Genomic DNA, 17,121 nt, shown 5'->3' with positions numbered 1-17,121 from the left:
TGGTACATTCTGTACACAAAAAGTACAGTGCCTTCCTCGCATGAACATACACATGCCATAGCAAAGCTCTATAATTGTGTCGCTTTGTAATCTGGGACTGTTTTGCACTGGGTTGATCATTTTGTGATTTTACTGTTGTAGTAATTTAGAACGAATCAATCACCAATGTTGGAAAAATCCCAACAATAGCAAATGACAGTCTGCACAAGCAATAGAGGAGCTTGATAACCACTACAATGGCCCTCTATTTATCATTCTGAGGGTAAAGTATTGTAACATATAATATATATATATATATATATATATATAAGGAATACTCAATGTTTTTATAAAAAAAACTTTTTTTTTTTTTTTTGCTCTCACAAATTCAAACGTTACTCTAAAACTAAAACTTCAGTGTCCACATTGACCATAAAACAAATGGTGAAGGCAATACATTGGCAAAACATTTTTTCTAATATTGAAGGAATAAATCTAAATAATATTTCTAAATCTGTCAGTAAGCAACAGTACCTCAATAATAACATGTAATATTCAAGTAGAGGTAATTAATATCATTATCAAATTATAAATAGCAAAGCATACTTATGTTAAATTACAATCATTATGCATCAGTGCAGAACTACATTGATAAAACACTCTAAAAAATGTTGGGTTGTTTCATGTTTGGGTCAAATATGGACAAACGCAACTTCTGCTTTTAAAATTTTAATTTAAAAATTTGAACCAATGGTTGGGTTTGTCCATATTTGATCTAAACATGGCTTGAAACAACCCAGCATTTAGTGTACTGATACATTCCTGTTTGTTTGTGTATAATGTGGATTAGGTGAGAGTGGCAAAAAAAAACACACACAAAAAAAACAAAGCAAAGCAAAAAACAAAACAAAACAAAACAAAACAAAACAAAACAAAACAAAACAAAACAAAACAAAACAAAACAAAACAAAACAAAACAAAACAAAACAAAACACAAAGTGTTTAAAGCAGGGGTATAGCCAATCCTTCTTGAAAGTTTCTATCACCCCTAAAGACCTTGAATACCTGGTTCAGGTGTGTTTAATTATGGTTGGAAACAGGACGGTGGCCTCCAAGGAGCAGGACTGGGCACCCCTGCCTTAAACTAAACCATTGTGAGCAATGGCACAACAGCCTTGTTTACACTGACAGCGTTTTAATGGCTGGAGGTTGCCGAGCCACTCTGCTCAACTTTTGTCTCATCACCAACGATCGCTGTTACTTGTGTCGTCAGAAATGGCCTATTCCCATTGAAATAGAACAATGTCGGGTCACTTTATTGCTGCAAATTGCTGTCAGTGTGAAAAAAACAGCCCTTTACTTCCTGCAGGCTTGCTTTGTCAAGGGATAAATAAGAGGAAAATCTATTTAGTTTTGGTTTCAGCACTCAAATCCAGATCAGAAACAGTAGTTCAGTGTCTCTCTTAAAAGTCACATCTGACATTCATTATACATTTAAATCCACTTCTGAATTTGTGACTTCTTGGGCTTTGCATTCATTTTCATTTCTTCTTTCTTTCCTCCAATTCAAACGCACAGCAGGAAGAATTCATCTGAGTGATCAAAGCTCAGTTATGTCTTCAGACTCTTACTTGGTCCCAATGAGCCGTCACTAATGCGGGACATTGGATGTTTCCCAAGCATCCTTGCTTGATTTTGTATATACAATTTTACAATTATACTGTAAAACAGAGCTTGGAAAGTAGTTGCTTTCTTACAGCATAAGTCATGATAACAAACGTTATGTTTACTAACAATCACTCTTATTTTTTTTTTTTTAAATGCACACTTTTTTGAACTAAATCTGAAGAGACGTTTTATCAAGACAGTGCATTTTACAGAACACAGACACGAGTGTCACTTACAAAACTGTACTAGAGATCAAGGCTACTAATTTGCAGTGACATCTTAGACACATCCGTTTGAATAGTCGACATGGCAACCATGTCATATTCATTCTCCCGTGCTGACACAATCTTGCAGAGTCGGAAAGCCCGAAGGTCACGCTGGAAGTTGCGGTTCAGGAACCCGTAGAACACCGGGTTTATGCAGACTGAGCACATGGCCGTTAGGTGACACAGGGAGAACAGGAGATTGTGGGTACAGTGCATAGCCACTTCATGGTTCCAGTCGATGACGGCATTGAAGACGTTCAACGGGAGCCAGCAAACCGCAAATGCCACCACGATGGAAAAGAGCATGATGTTAATCCGTTTTGTCTCACTGCTACGGTATTTGTTTTCACGTATTCTGTCCATCATGTTATTACGCCGCTGCAGACGAGTGTAGATCTGAGTGGAAGAGAAGATAAAAAATATTTTATTTATATCTCATATTAGGGTGTTAATACTTTTGGCCCTGTGGACAGTTGGTGCAACAGTGGACATTATTTAATTTATCCAACAGCAATATATTTTCCACCACAGTTTCATTTCCACCACATATTAAACAATGTATAGTGTTAAATGCCCTAAGGCATTGGAAATTATACCTTACAATTTTTTTTTCTTTTTTCTTTTTTTTTTTGGGGGGGGGGGGGGGGGGGGGATGAAATTACTCCTTTGTCTTGCTAAAGCTAAAACCAGAGCTAGTATTTTATGCATTATTTTATTATTATTATTTTAAAAAAAATGTAAAATTTTATTGTATGTAGAATTTTATGTATCCTATAAAACCATAATTAATGTTTGAGTTTCGTAATTTAAAAAAATATATATATTGAAGCAAAAAATGTTGCATGAAATATTAAAATGGTTTATGTTAATTTGACTAAATTAATTAAAATGGTTTATGTTTAAATTATCATAATTTTCACCATTTTATAATGAATTCTCAATTTCTGGCTGAAATCTGGATCTTGGAAAAGGGTAAAACATTAGTTTATACATAAAAGGCATTTGACAAGTGACAAAAAAGAATGGTCTAAGGCAGGCTTCAGAGGGGTTTTAAAGTTACCCTATTATGCTTTTTCTGATATTGCCTGTAGTGTTATATAGCTGGGAATGTAAGAGGTCTGCAAAAATTCAAAGATCAAAGTGCATGATAAATGGAGTTATTAGGTGCATCACAATTCGCATAGGCTACTTATGCACTATTCTATGACGTTTTGTAGTACAAATATTGAAAGTAGTGTGTTCACAGAAAATTCCAAAAATAAAAAGTGCACTTTAAATACCCAGAGATGATGCACTTAATTAACTGAAAAAATGAAGCGTGGAATGTTAGCACTCAAATGTTGCAGCTTTATGTATTACGTAGCGGATGGGGAGGGGCTATCAGACTCCGATGTTGAATGACAAAATAACCTTATAAAATTCATAAACTACACGGTTGAGTACATAGTGCATTAGTACATAGTGTATATTTGGGACACAACTATTGTCTCCCAAAATAAAGAACTGATTCAGAACTGCCTGAAACAAGTCGTCAATAATTCCAGTCTTACTTCCTGCGTGAACCTATGAAGGTTTGTAACAAATTTGCATAATGCCTGCATGTCGTCTTCACTGGCTGCTACTTTGAACCGCCAGTCACAACCAATTACAACAGACTGAATCGTTTGATTTTGACCAATCACAGCAGAGTAGGTTCTCTGAAAGCAGGGGTTGAAAGAGACTGAATACTTTAAGCCTCATTCAGGCTGCGTTAAGACTGTTAGTCCAAATCCGATTTTTGTGCATATCCGATTGAAATCCGGAATCACTTGAAATGCAATTTTTTCAAATCCGTTTCAAGCTACATCCATATGTGGTTTGAAATCCTATTCAAATCACATTTCTGGAAATCCGTTTCAGTCTGACTGTTCTGATCGTAGTTTATGTGACTTTCTCACGCCACGTAAAACGTAAACGTCAGACGTTGTTATAGTAAACATGCTGAAAGTCGCTGCCGAAACAAGGCTGTGTTGTTCCAAAGTGCCGGACAGGCAGAAAATAACAATATAAAGGAGACATGTTTGTAAACCGAAAGAGACGACAGCACGGAATAAAGCCACACATACCAGGCTCCTACGGTTCTGCCGCTGCCTCAGAAGGTGCAGTAGACCAGTGAGGCGGCTACACATTGTAATGTTGTCAAATTTAAACAAGACAACTCTACTGCAAACCCCTTCATGTTGCATTGCCATAGAAACCAATGCAGAAATTCCATAAAATGAAAGAGCTGCATGCATGGACACACAAATCGGATCTGAACAGTTGCGATACACAGTGTGGACGTCAGTAATTTTAAAATTAGATTCCAAGCAGATACACAAATAATCGGATTTGGACTGACAGTGCGAACGTAGCCTCGGACTGTCAGTCCAAGTCCGATTTTTGTGCATGTACGATTGGAATCCAATTGGAATCTGATTATATTCAACAAGTGTGAATGGCAAAAAATTACATGAGATGCGATTTTTACAAATCCGTTTAAGCTACATTTATATGTGGAAATCCATTTCTGGAAATCCATTTCAGGCTGACCGTTCTAATCTGATTTTGTGTGGTTTATGTCACTTCCTCGCGCCACGTAAAAAGTAAACATGTCCGACGTTGTTATAGGAAACATGCTGAAAGTCGTTGCAGTGCTGGTCTAGCAGAAAATTATAATATAATGGAGACATGTTGAAGTTCGAGCCCGGTGGAGACGACAGCACAGGATAAAGCTGTGCATACCAGCCTCTTACATTTCTGCCACTGCCTCATGAGACACAGAAGTGCAGTGTGGCAGCTACACATTGTCATGTTGTATATAAAACAGCATCTGTATTGCAAAACCCTCCATGTTGCTGTTTTTGGCGTATACCTACCAACGCAATGTCATTGCCATAGAAACCAATGCAGATATTCCAGAAAACTAAAGAGTGCCATGGGACACACAAATCGGATCTGAACAGTTGCCATACACATTGTGGACAGTTAATAATTTGTATAAGATTTCAATTGGACTGACAGTGTGGACATAGCCTTCTTGAACCGTCTCAGACACTGTGAGAAAAGAGGTTATGCACTCTCAGAAAAAAAGGTACAAAAGCTGTCACTGTGGTGGTACCTTTTCAAAAGGTACACTTTTGTACCTAAAGAGTACATATTAGTCCCTCAAAGGTACATATATGTGCCTTTGAGGTACATATATGTACCTTTGAGGGACTAATATGTACTCTTTAGGTACAAAAGTGTACCTTTTGAAAAGGTACCACCACAGTGACAGCTTTTGTACCTTTTTTTCTGAGAGTGTGCTGCAATGTTTATAATGAGAAAATGAAAGTGCTTTTTGATCTTGGTTGCACGTATGGCCTATTTGGAGACCTCCAAAACAAAATTACGAAGCTTTAAATAGCATCATAGGGACACTTTAATGTGATCTTTATCAAAAAGGTTGTACACATCCACATTTAGTATATATTTTAATTAGATATGCAGTCTAAAATCAACACCCTCCACCAACAACCACACACAACCCTATGACATGCTTGCCAGAGCTCATAAACTATAGCTGACCTGAGGGCAAACCATCATTAAAAACACAGTGGGGGAAAAAGCTGCTCTGACATTTCAGATGATGATATCGGTGCGTATGTGTTTTCAACGCAAACTGACGGGCAGAATACAAACAGGACCCTCTTTAAGGGCTGCAAACATGATGTCGCAAGCTAAATAATGGTGTCACAGATATAAATGTACCTCAGGAAGCACACTCAACATGCCAAAAACAAATCAAAGCAAATGCTTGGAAATTTCTCTTATTCCACTCTAACAACAAACAGAAGACAGATAAAAGGAAAAGGAAAAGGAAAAGGAGGAATTGTCATAGTTTTGAAAACCTGTTTGACATGCAAATTGCTTGTTTAAACACAAACTAATTGAACTTCAGTAAATTTATACAAAAAATTCAGTTGGACGAGCATAAGAAAATTTAGTTTGACAAATGTAATAAATTTCAGTGAAACATACTAGAGTAAATTTATTTGACCTAAACCAAATAAATTGTGTTGACCCAACTAAACTGATTTATTTCAAATGAACTGAATTAAAAACTTTCCATATATTAAATTAGTTCACCAAAAAAATTAAGAAAAAAAAAAATCATCAATTACTCACCCTCATGTCGTTTCAAACCTGTAAGACTTTCTTTCATCTATGAAACACAAATTAAAATATTTTAAATGATATTTGAGAGATTTCTGTGCGTCCACTGACAGCTACGCAACTACAGTTTGTCGTTTCAAAAAGTTCATAAAGAGATTGTAAAACTAATCCACATGAATCGGGCGGTTTAGTCCAAATTATCTGAAGAGACATGATTGCTTTATATGATGAGCAGATTGAATTTAGGCTTTTATTCAAATATAAACATTGATCAGCGAACATAAACAGAAGCTCAACTGAACCTGCTTGACGCATGAGAACAAACCTCATTGGTTCTTGTGGAAGCTCAAACATGCTACGTAACTCAAGAATGAACCTCACTGGTTCCTGCAGAAGCTCAAACGTGCCGTGTAAGACAAGTATGAACCTCATTGGTTCCTGCTGAAGCTCAAACATGCTGCGTAACACAAGAATGAACCTCATTGGTTCCTGCTGAAGCTCAAACATGCCGCGTAACACAAGAATGAACCTCATTGGTTCCTGCTGAAGCTCAAACATGCCGCGTAACACAAGAATGAACCTCATTGGTTCCTGCTGAAGCTCAAACATGCTGCGTAACACAAGAATGAACCTCATTGGTTCCTGCTGAAGCTCAAACATGCTGCGTAACACAAGAATGAACCTCATTGGTTCCTGCTGAAGCTCAAACATGCTGCATAACAGAAGAATGAACCTCATTGGTTCCTGCTGAAGCTCAAACATGCTGCATAACAGAAGAATGAACCTCATTGGTTCCTGCTGAAGCTCAAACATGCTGCATAACAGAAGAATGAACCTCATTGGTTCCTGCTGAAGTTCAAACATGCTGCGTAACACAAGAATGAACCTCATTGGTTCCTGCTGAAGCTCAAACATGCTGCGTAACACAAGAATGAACCTCATTGGTTCCTGCTGAAGCTCAAACATGCTGCATAACAGAAGAATGAACCTCATTGGTTCCTGCTGAAGCTCAAACATGCTGCATAACAGAAGAATGAACCTCATTGGTTCCTGCTGAAGCTCAAACATGCTGCATAACACAAGAATGAACCTCATTGGTTCCTGCTGAAGTTCAAACATGCTGCGTAACACAAGAATGAACCTCATTGGTTCCTGCTGAAGCTCAGACATGCTGCGTAACACAAGAATGAACCTCATTGGTTCCTGCTGAAGCTCAGACATGCTGCGTAACACAAGAATGAACCTCATTGGTTCCTGCTGAAGCTCAGACATGCTGCGTAACACAAGAATGAACCTCATTGGTTCCTGCTGAAGCTCAAACATGCTGCATAACAGAAGAATGAACCTCATTGGTTCCTGCTGAAGCTCAAACATGCTGCATAACAGAAGAATGAACCTCATTGGTTCCTGCTGAAGCTCAAACATGCTGCATAACAGAAGAATGAACCTCATTGGTTCCTGCTGAAGCTCAAACATGCTGCATAACAGAAGAATGAACCTCATTGGTTCCTGCTGAAGCTCAAACATGCTGCGTAACACAAGAATGAACCTCATTGGTTCCTGCTGAAGCTCAAACATGCTGCATAACAGAAGAATGAACCTCATTGGTTCCTGCTGAAGCTCAAACATGCTGCATAACACAAGAATGAACCTCATTGGTTCTCGCACATCAAGCAAGCATACTTGAGCTTCTGTTTACCATATCTGGGGCTGTATTCACAAAAATTTATTTTTGTCTAACCCTGTAATGCAGCGGTTCTCAACCTTTTTTGGTCATGCCCTTGTTTAAACCTGGTGCCCATCCATCCAAAAAGTTGTGTGATTTTGTGAATCTATGGGACGGAGCCGTTCTCAAAAGCCTCGTCTTTCTTTCCTAATGATGTAAAAGCATTCTGTCCATTAAGAACAGAACATCTGTACAAGCTCCACTCACTGAGCGTGCACATGCATATGCATGCATTACCGAAACAAGATGAATGAATTAAACATTAGTTCATTACATGCCAAAAGATCAGAGTCTTGCAAACACAACTGACTCCAGATTTTTCCCTCCTTCTTATTTCTAGCTCTACTCTCCTCCATTTTCATTCTCTCTCTTTATTTGATGAATGGCAACACTGGCACAGAGTCCTGTGACCTGAAATAACTGCATGACACAAAACCCAGAGGCAGAGAAAGAGAGAGGCTGAACACACAGATTGAGATGCAAGTGTTTATCTGTAACTTATTATTTACTTCAGCTCACATTTAAAAGCCAGCATTAGCCAGACTGGAATAGTGAATTTGTATAGGTTTGTCTCTATATCTAAATAATTTTCCATGGAAAGCTGGCTTTGTTTAGTGGGCTGATTAAATGTGGTTCTAGGTCAATTTTACTGACAGCTGAACATAACAAAAGTCCCTCAGTCATTAGGACGCATAAAGTAGTTGGCTCATACAGAATAAGACTGATCTGATGCAATCCGACAGTTGCTGCCCTGACTGGACAGCCAGAATCTTTGTCGGCTTCACATTCTGAAGTATTGGACCGTGGGATGGTTGGATGACAGTAGCACCTAAGGATCCATCTGAATATAATTGTTTTAGTCATTCTCTGTGGTAGTGATAGACCAAAATATTGGCCAGAGCGATTAATTGGCTGGTATGTGGCCATTTTAAGATTGCCAGTTATCAAAAGACAGTGAATAGTGCACTTTTTCAGTTTTTTAAAGACTGTGATGAATTTTAAGTAAATATGATGTAAAATGAATGCTAATTTAACACTTATTTTGTTGTTTTAGTTGCGCATCTTATTCTCATCATTAAACTGTACTATTTGTAACTGTTTCTTCAAATATAGAATTCTTGAAAATCGTTTACAAAGCTTTAATCATTTATATGTGACCCTGGACCATAAAACCAGTCACATGGTTAGAGATTTATACATCATATGAATAAATAAATAATAAATAAATAAGCTTTCCATTGATGTATGGTTTGTTAGGATAGGACAATATTTGGCTGAGATAAAACTATTTGGAAATCTGGAATCTGAGGGTGCAAAAAAATCGAAACATTGAGAAAATCGCCTTTAAAGTTGTCCATTTATGTTCGCGATTGTGCTGCATTCACTCACAAAAATAAATGTTTTATATATTTACGTTAGGAAATTTACAAAATATCTTCATGGAACATGATCGTTACTTAATATCCTCATGATTTTTGGCATAAAAGAAAAATCGATAATTTTGACCCAATGTATTGCTGGCTATTGCCACAAATATACCCGTGCGACTTGTGACTGGTTTTGTGATCCAGGGTCACATATTTGCTACTTTTGCATAGAGTATATTGTTTTATCCTTGTCCCTGATGGTTATGTTCTGTTTTGTCCTGTCAAATTAGTCTCACACACCCGTTCTGTTTCATCCTGATTACGTTTCCTCATGTTTATAAGCCCTGTGTTTCCTCAGTACTTCGTCCAGTATTGTTTATGTTAAGTGTAGTTGTTATTCTGATTTATCCTGCGTGTTCACATTGGTTTTTTTTTAAAAGACTCTTTATTGAACTTTGATTTTGTGTCAGTGTTAGTCTACACATGACGTTCCCATGCTTTTCACTCTTAAAATATGAAAATCAATTATAAAAATGATTTATTGCTAGTTTAAAACTATACATAAACAAAGAACAAAATAATCAGGAACCAAAATTTAAAATTTAATTAAAATTAAAACAGATCTGCCCAAAGTTTGTGGCATCATTTTATCACATCATAAGAGATAAAAGTAATTGAGATGAAATATGAGACACACAATGTGTTTAGAAAACAATAAAAAAAAATCAAGGTAAATATCACATGAACATAATATTGCTTTTGCGCATTGTTCCAATTAAGCTTTAGCAAGTTATCCAAAATGTGTCAAAACATTATATTTAATTATGCGTATTTAGGATACATAAGAAAAGCTAGATATAAAATTAGCCTTTAAATGAGACAAATGACAATAGCAACAACAACAAATAAAATTCCAAAAATTTCAATCACCATTGAATATATATCAAACACACTATATAATTTGAGTGGTGGGAATTTTCATACCTCTCTTTAAAAAAAAAGACAAAAAAATGTCCACTGTTGGACTTAGCAACTAAACAAATGAAATAAACTAGCAAGAGTGTGAAAAGTGGCTTTGTTTTTCTGTGGCGCAGTTTGGTCTAAACCACAAAAAAGCACAATTTTTAAATGAGAGAGATGGAAAAAACACAAGCGATGAAGAGGGAAAGAGAGAAAGAATGAGACAAATATGGATATGTGTGTATGTGGGTGTATGTGCTTTTCTATTTTTTAACTAACCGCCCATGGTTAATAGGGTGTAAAAGTGACAAGCGTCCTTGACAAAATTCGGTCATTTCACTTGAACACCAACAAACGCTCAAAAGCACTTGACAATCTGATCAGAGAACACTCATCACAGTGACGGCAGAATGCTCATTCTGTCACCCCACACACGCATTTTAATTTTTACAACTCTATTAGCATAATAATCTCCATATTAAACCCATTTTTGGGAAGCTGGAGCTTGTCACATGAATCTTCCTTTTCATTTATGCCATTGTTTTATACATTATGTTTTGAATCCTTTGTATTGTTGCATTTCTCCCTATTATTACTACTATTTTTGTACCCTTGGCAGGGGAGCAATTATGACTCATTCTTGTGATCTTGGAGGTCTTTTTGCACAGACCCTTTCTTCTCATCTTTTTTCTCACTCTCTCTTACTCATTTATTCTGCCATTCTCTGACCAATCCCACCCTCTCTCCCTTCTCTTTCAAAAGCTAAGTACTGGGTTTGTGTTGGCAATGAGCTGATGTGTCACATCATGTTGGCTGTTGGTCATGTTCAGTCAGAACATACACTCTGCTTTACTGAGCTATGTCCAAAGCCACTGGATTCTAGGATAAAAAAACCTCAGCAAAAAATCTTTCGACAATACAGAAGACCAGAAGAGACATACCTTCTTTTTGTGTGTGGGTGTGTTTGTTTGATTGCATTTCTAAGAATGCTATTCTATTGAAATAGTTTTGTGTCTGCACTTGTATCTGGTCTGCATGAATTTTCATTTTACTTCTGTAATGAGCAGTGTTGGGGAAAGTTAGTTTTAAAAGTAATGCATTACTGTATTGTGTTACTTTCTAAAAAAAGTAACTAATTGTTTTACTTAGTTACTTTTTATGGAAAGTGAAATGACAAAGGAGAAGAAGATGAAAAAATGAAACGCAAATGTGATGTTTATCTAAAGTCATTTTTGCTTATTGGTAAGGTTGAATTGGATCATCGAAAGTCAGCAGCAAAGACACTGTTTAATAATAAAGTGAGATTAAATGCATAAAGTATATTTGTATTATTTAGCATATTTAATTATTCCAGGTTTGCATTTCACTGTTTTTATTCATTTTGAGGAATACTGAATCTGTTTTTGTGCAAGTGAGATGAGTAAGCAATTTTGCGCTTAAAAGACCTCTCCAAACACATCCCTGACGTCTAAAACAAGGCAAAATGTGGGCTGTCAGTGAAAATGTAATAGACGTCTAACCATAGCCCAAGAATAGACTAGTTATCTAGAACATGAACATGTCAAAGAAATGAAACCAAACACCTTGTAATAACTGTTGACTTTGCATAGATGATGGAATATCATGCAAGTTATTTCGGCAAATATGACATGTAATCAAATTCAAGGTTATTTTGGCTAGAAGTGGATTACTCATAGCCGGACTATATTGGGTCTAGTTAACCTAGACGGTGAAATGACTGCTATTGCTTGCTGGGAATGTTCACATTTAGTCTAGAACAACAATAACCATCATGTTTACACAGCTCACACAACACCTCTGCACCTCACTACAGATTTCTCTCAACATGGGGACAGGAGAGGTTTCAGTCAATAAATGGGAAAACAAAGTAACTTGCATTACTTATTTGAAAAAGTAACTCGGGTATTTTGTTGTAAATTTAAAAGTGATGCATTACTTTACGTTTTACCTGAAAAAAAGTAATCTGATTATGTAACTCGCGTTACTTGTAATGTGTTACCCCCAACACTGGTAATGAGGAGTATTTCAGAGTTAGACATTGTTAATTTTATTCATTTGGGATTTGAGTGGATGATGAAAAGAGATGGGATTACAGAATAGTCAGACCGAACGTGAATTTGCTTAAATGTACTTAAGTGACATCAGTGAGAAAGATATTTAATTTTGATTAAATATTGATTAAATTTAAGTCAACCACATTTCTTTTTGGAATTTCTTGTTGACTTTTAAGACCGTCCTCAACTCTGTGTTTCAATGACATCAAGTCAGTCGTTCGCATCACCAGTCACTAGGTCAAACACTGACTGACTTATTTGCTCTTTTTGCTCAAGGCTTTATAAAGTTTCTTGTTACTGGAATGTATAACACATCATTTACCATGGCCGAAATTGACTGTGCAAAGGGATGCCTGGGAGTAAGGGAAATAAAAAGGGAGATAACAATTTGTTTTTCAAAATGTATTTTAGGACTGTCAAAATTCATTTAAGATATAAATTAAATATCCTTAACACTAAATTCTTTAAAACATTTAACACACTTGAAATGGTTTCATTCTGCTTTTTGAAATCATAAAATGAATCATGCTTATTTTATTGTATTGACAACTCTTGTTTCTAACAGTAAGAATAACGAATCTTTTTTTATTTTAAAGGTTTATACATCTAACATTATTGTAATAATAGAAAAAAACTGCGCCAACATAAAACAAAATAAATATTTTCCAGATAATTAGCTTTATTATAATATCAATATAAAAGCCAGTTATTTAACTTAATTTATCTAAGGTGATACATATAGTTTATCACCTTACCTTTATTGCCTCTTATACCTCTTCTAATGACTATTACATTTAAATCTGTGAAGTATGCCAGCTTAACATTTACAAATAAGTACTTAGATAAGCCTGAATAAATGTCATACTGCAAAGCTCTCAGTGACATCTCACTGACCCCTAACCTCACTGGTCAGACAAAAGCTGAACTCCCCAATAACAAGAAAAGAGCAACATGTACAGTACATCTGCATGAATATCCTAGTTTTTCCACAAGAGATGTGTACTAGGCTGTGATACACCAGTCAGGATGTTGTAGGAGGGATTTGTTCTGTTCTGTTCAGACTAATATGGGAATATAGAATAAATTGGGCCCACAGAGAGTCCTGACAGAGATTTAAACATTCCTGCAGCACCCATAAAATGATTATTTAGTGTTACATTATGTTTTGACATTCTAACCCTGTATATTTATTTTAGAGGAAGACAAAGTGTTTAAAGAAATGTAAGATCGATCTTTTCCATAAAACAACCTTTCATAGTGACCACAGAATTTAAGCTCCAAAAGAGACAAAAAAAGCACATTTAAATTGGTCTACATGATTCATGCACTATATCTTCTAGTCTAGGTCTTCTGATAGCTTTTTGTGAGAAACAGGCCGAAATGTCTGTAAATTATTCCCTGATAATCTTGATCTTGGAAGCAGCTCAAATAAAATATTTTGCCTATGATGACGTCTAAGGTTTTACATCACGAGACACATCTAAGGTTTTAACATCACTGGTTAAGAGACACTTAAGGACTAATGGCATCTAATGCTACTGACGGCCAACATGCGTCATGTGTGGCATATCCAAATAGTGAATAATTACTTCAGCACAAGGTCAATATAAACTTGTATTAAAATCACTGTATGGAAAATATACTATTATGTTCTGTAAAAAGTTTTTTTATAGAAAATGAGTTTGTAACAACCTGATAGTGACAATGTTTCTAAAATTTCATTACATCTGAAATATTCTCTGTTTAACTCAAATATTTCTTGTATTGTACTCAAATATTTACAATTTTTTTGGTTACCAATATTCTTCAAAATATTTTATTTTGTGTTCCGTAGAAGAAAGAAATGCATACAGGTTTGCAACAACATAAGAGGAATATCCATTTTACCTGCTAAGTGTTAGATGTGAACTTGAATAAATAGTTAAACTTAATTAGGAATACAGACATAAGGTTGGTCTCTTTTTAAAGAAGACACTCAGCAGACTATTGCAGAAGTGAAAGTACTTCAAAAAATGAAAGTGTAAAAAGTTATAGAAGTTTACATTTAACGTAAAGCAAAAACAACTAAACTTTTTTGATTTTATACAAAATATATCATTTACAAAATGATTTGGACTCTAAAAATTGCTAGAAAATCAAATCCATATATCTAACATAACCAAGTTGTGTTCCAAATTTTAAATTGATATTACAAAATTGGAGCCTGCTAAAAGGTTTTAAAGTAACATTTCCTTGGTAAATATGTGATGGGGGAAAAAAAGGCAATAGAAAGTTCAAAAAACAGCTTTTATTTTTTGTAACAATGTAAAAGTCTTTATTGTCACTTTTGATCAATTGAATGCATCCTTGTAAATTCATTATATATATATATGTCTATATTATCTAGACCAGTGTTTCTCAAAAGTGGGTCGCAAGACCGTTTTGAGTGGGTCGCGTCAAAGAAACGCAGATGTGTTTCTGATGCAAGACTTTTATTGTGACGGCCAATTTGTATGTATTTTACGAGGTGGCTAATTCGTACAAATTCGTATGACCTCACTCGTACGAATTCGTACGATTTGTCTAAACCCCAGTGACGGGTAGGTTTAGGAGTGGGGTCAGAGTTAGGTCATTCGTACGATCATACAAATTGAGCAACTTGTAAAATATGAACGATTTAACAAAAATCGTACGAATTCACTCATACGAATAGACGTGAGATCAGGTTGGTCAGATGCAGTTTAAGTAAAGAGTGCCTGAGAAAAACGTGTAGTCCTGATTCAGTATCTGGGGTCAGTTGTCAGTGTCATTATTCTAACGTTATTTTCGTAACTTAAATCCGAAATAAAAAGTCTCTCACCTAAAAAAAACCCTAACTTTCCTGTCCTGTCAGCCATTATATTGTGCTTGTAGCATGCACACGGTGCGCTGCATATCACTTAATTATAAATAAAGTGCAAAAGAAATTATGAGCATGCAACGTCAGTTATTTATGTTGTCAATTAGTAAGTCATGAAATTACCAAAAAGTACCAATACATTTCATAACTGGTACTTTGTGTGTTAGCTGGGAAGGATTTGCATGCAGGTACGACGTTCATTTTATTCATCAGGAGCAGTATTTGTATATTTTTTTATTTTATTTTATTTTAGGAATTAAAGGCAGGGTAGGTAGGATTTTTCTAAAAAAAAAACAAAAAAAACATTCCAAATTTGTTTAAACTGTCTTTATATACCAATACATAATTAAAATGTAAGTACTCTGAAAAAGAGAGTATAAAAATCGAGTGTCTGTAGACCTCTCACGACTGTTGTAAACACAGCTAATTATTTCCATTCACTCCACCCCCTCCCTTCTGGGCTCCTTCCAAAGCCACGCCCCCAAAACACATGAACGCGCGACTCAGCTGGAAGACGCATTTATTTACCTGAGACGAGTGGAGAGGAAGGAGCGCAGTGCATGCAGTGACATCATGTCAGAATCACATGTAATAAAATACCTAACTTTATCACTATAAATATAAACAAATAAGATGGCTTTTAGTACTCACTATCAAGCTAGCATATCGATACTGGTAAAGTTTAAAATATATTTTGTTTGATTCGGTAACAAGCTATATTTAGGCTATAGGTAACGAGCTAGATTTATAAGGCAAAGCTAAAAACAGGTTGCATTGATACACGTTTTTCCATTACCATCAGTTAAACTGTGATGAAGGTGAATTTCGTGTAAGATTCATAACATATACGGTGTTTTGCATGTAAGAGTTTCCATGATGAAAACATTGTTGACTCTGATGAGGACTAACGTTACACTCCGGAGACAAGTACCGCATCGTCGGTTCAAGGACAGGTCCGGGGTCGAGGGCGAAGCAGAGGAGGTCGTTCTAGAGTGCGGGCAACCAGGGTCAAAGGAAGTAGTTTTTGCCTTGTTTGCCTTCGCTGACTGCATATGCAGGTGCTTTGAATTTTGAATGCTCTTTCTCTGCCATAATTTTACTCTTCGTAGGTTCCGCGCCTCTCTTGCACTCCTCAAATCAAACGGGTGCGCGCGCATATGGGCAGATCTTGTAGCAACAGTGGTGGTAGCCATGGTTGCGAGAGTGAGTGACAGTCGCCCAAACCAATCAATTGTTTCGTCCCGAATGGAAATAATGAGCTGTGTTTATTGCAGATTAAAAGGTCTACAGTCACTCGATTTTTATACTCTCTTTTTCAGAGCACTTACATTTTAATTATGTATTGGTATATAAAGACAGTTTAAACAAATTTGAAAACAAGTTTTTTATAAAAATCCTACCTACCCTACCTTTAAGTCAAATTCCTAAAAAAAAAAAAATGGGTCGCAACCAAGTAATGACCATGGGGCCATTAATGACCATTATGGCCAACCAGTTGAGAACAAGCATCCCGCACAAGCCCTAAAAAAAAAAAAGCCAAAGCGTCTCGATCGCCCCCCCGGTGACTGGTCCTAGTATAGGTCATAAACCCTGCCTCCCCATGTTATTTAACGGCACGTGAGACCAACTAAACAATTAAATTACACTTCAAATATCTTTGGTTGAGAACCACTAATCTAGACTATACTATGTTGTCAGTGTTGGGGAGTAACGGAATACATGTACCGGCGTTACGTATTCAGAATACAAATTATGAGTAACTGTATTCCGTTACAGTTACAGTTTAAATAGTTGGTATTTAGAATACAGTTACATTGTTGAAATCAATGGATTACATGACGATACTTCTCTGTTTCACGAGTTTATTCACTCTCTAAATAAATTAAGGCAACTCCATGCATTTCCCAGAAGCCCCAATATGAAAACGAAAAAATGCGCGGTTTGCGTGATCAGTCACAATGGAGTCGGAAGAGGAGCAGCGGGAGCTAGAGGTAGAGATGGAGCCGGAACAACAGAGCCAGGGCAA

The 17,121-nt window shown here is 36.2% G+C and overlaps 1 protein-coding gene across 1 annotated transcript in view; it reads right to left on the bottom strand.

The window, feature by feature from the left end:
* Window positions 1-919: 919 nt before the first annotated feature.
* The window catches only part of npy1r (neuropeptide Y receptor Y1), a 35,325-nt gene continuing 19,123 nt past the window's right edge, over window positions 920-17,121 (bottom strand). Inside the window, exon 3 of the mRNA XM_084105870.1 lies at window positions 920-2,309. Coding sequence (XP_083961996.1) covers window positions 1,893-2,309 — 417 coding nt within the window. The 3' untranslated portion in view covers window positions 920-1,892. The remainder of the gene's footprint in view (window positions 2,310-17,121) is intronic.

The sequence above is a fragment of the Abramis brama genome, assembly GCF_963993115.1.
Source record: "Abramis brama genome assembly, chromosome: 2".
Lineage (NCBI taxonomy): Eukaryota > Metazoa > Chordata > Actinopteri > Cypriniformes > Leuciscidae > Abramis > Abramis brama.
Note: the sequence above shows the minus strand (reverse complement) of the source record. Positions and strands in the feature narration are given on the sequence as shown.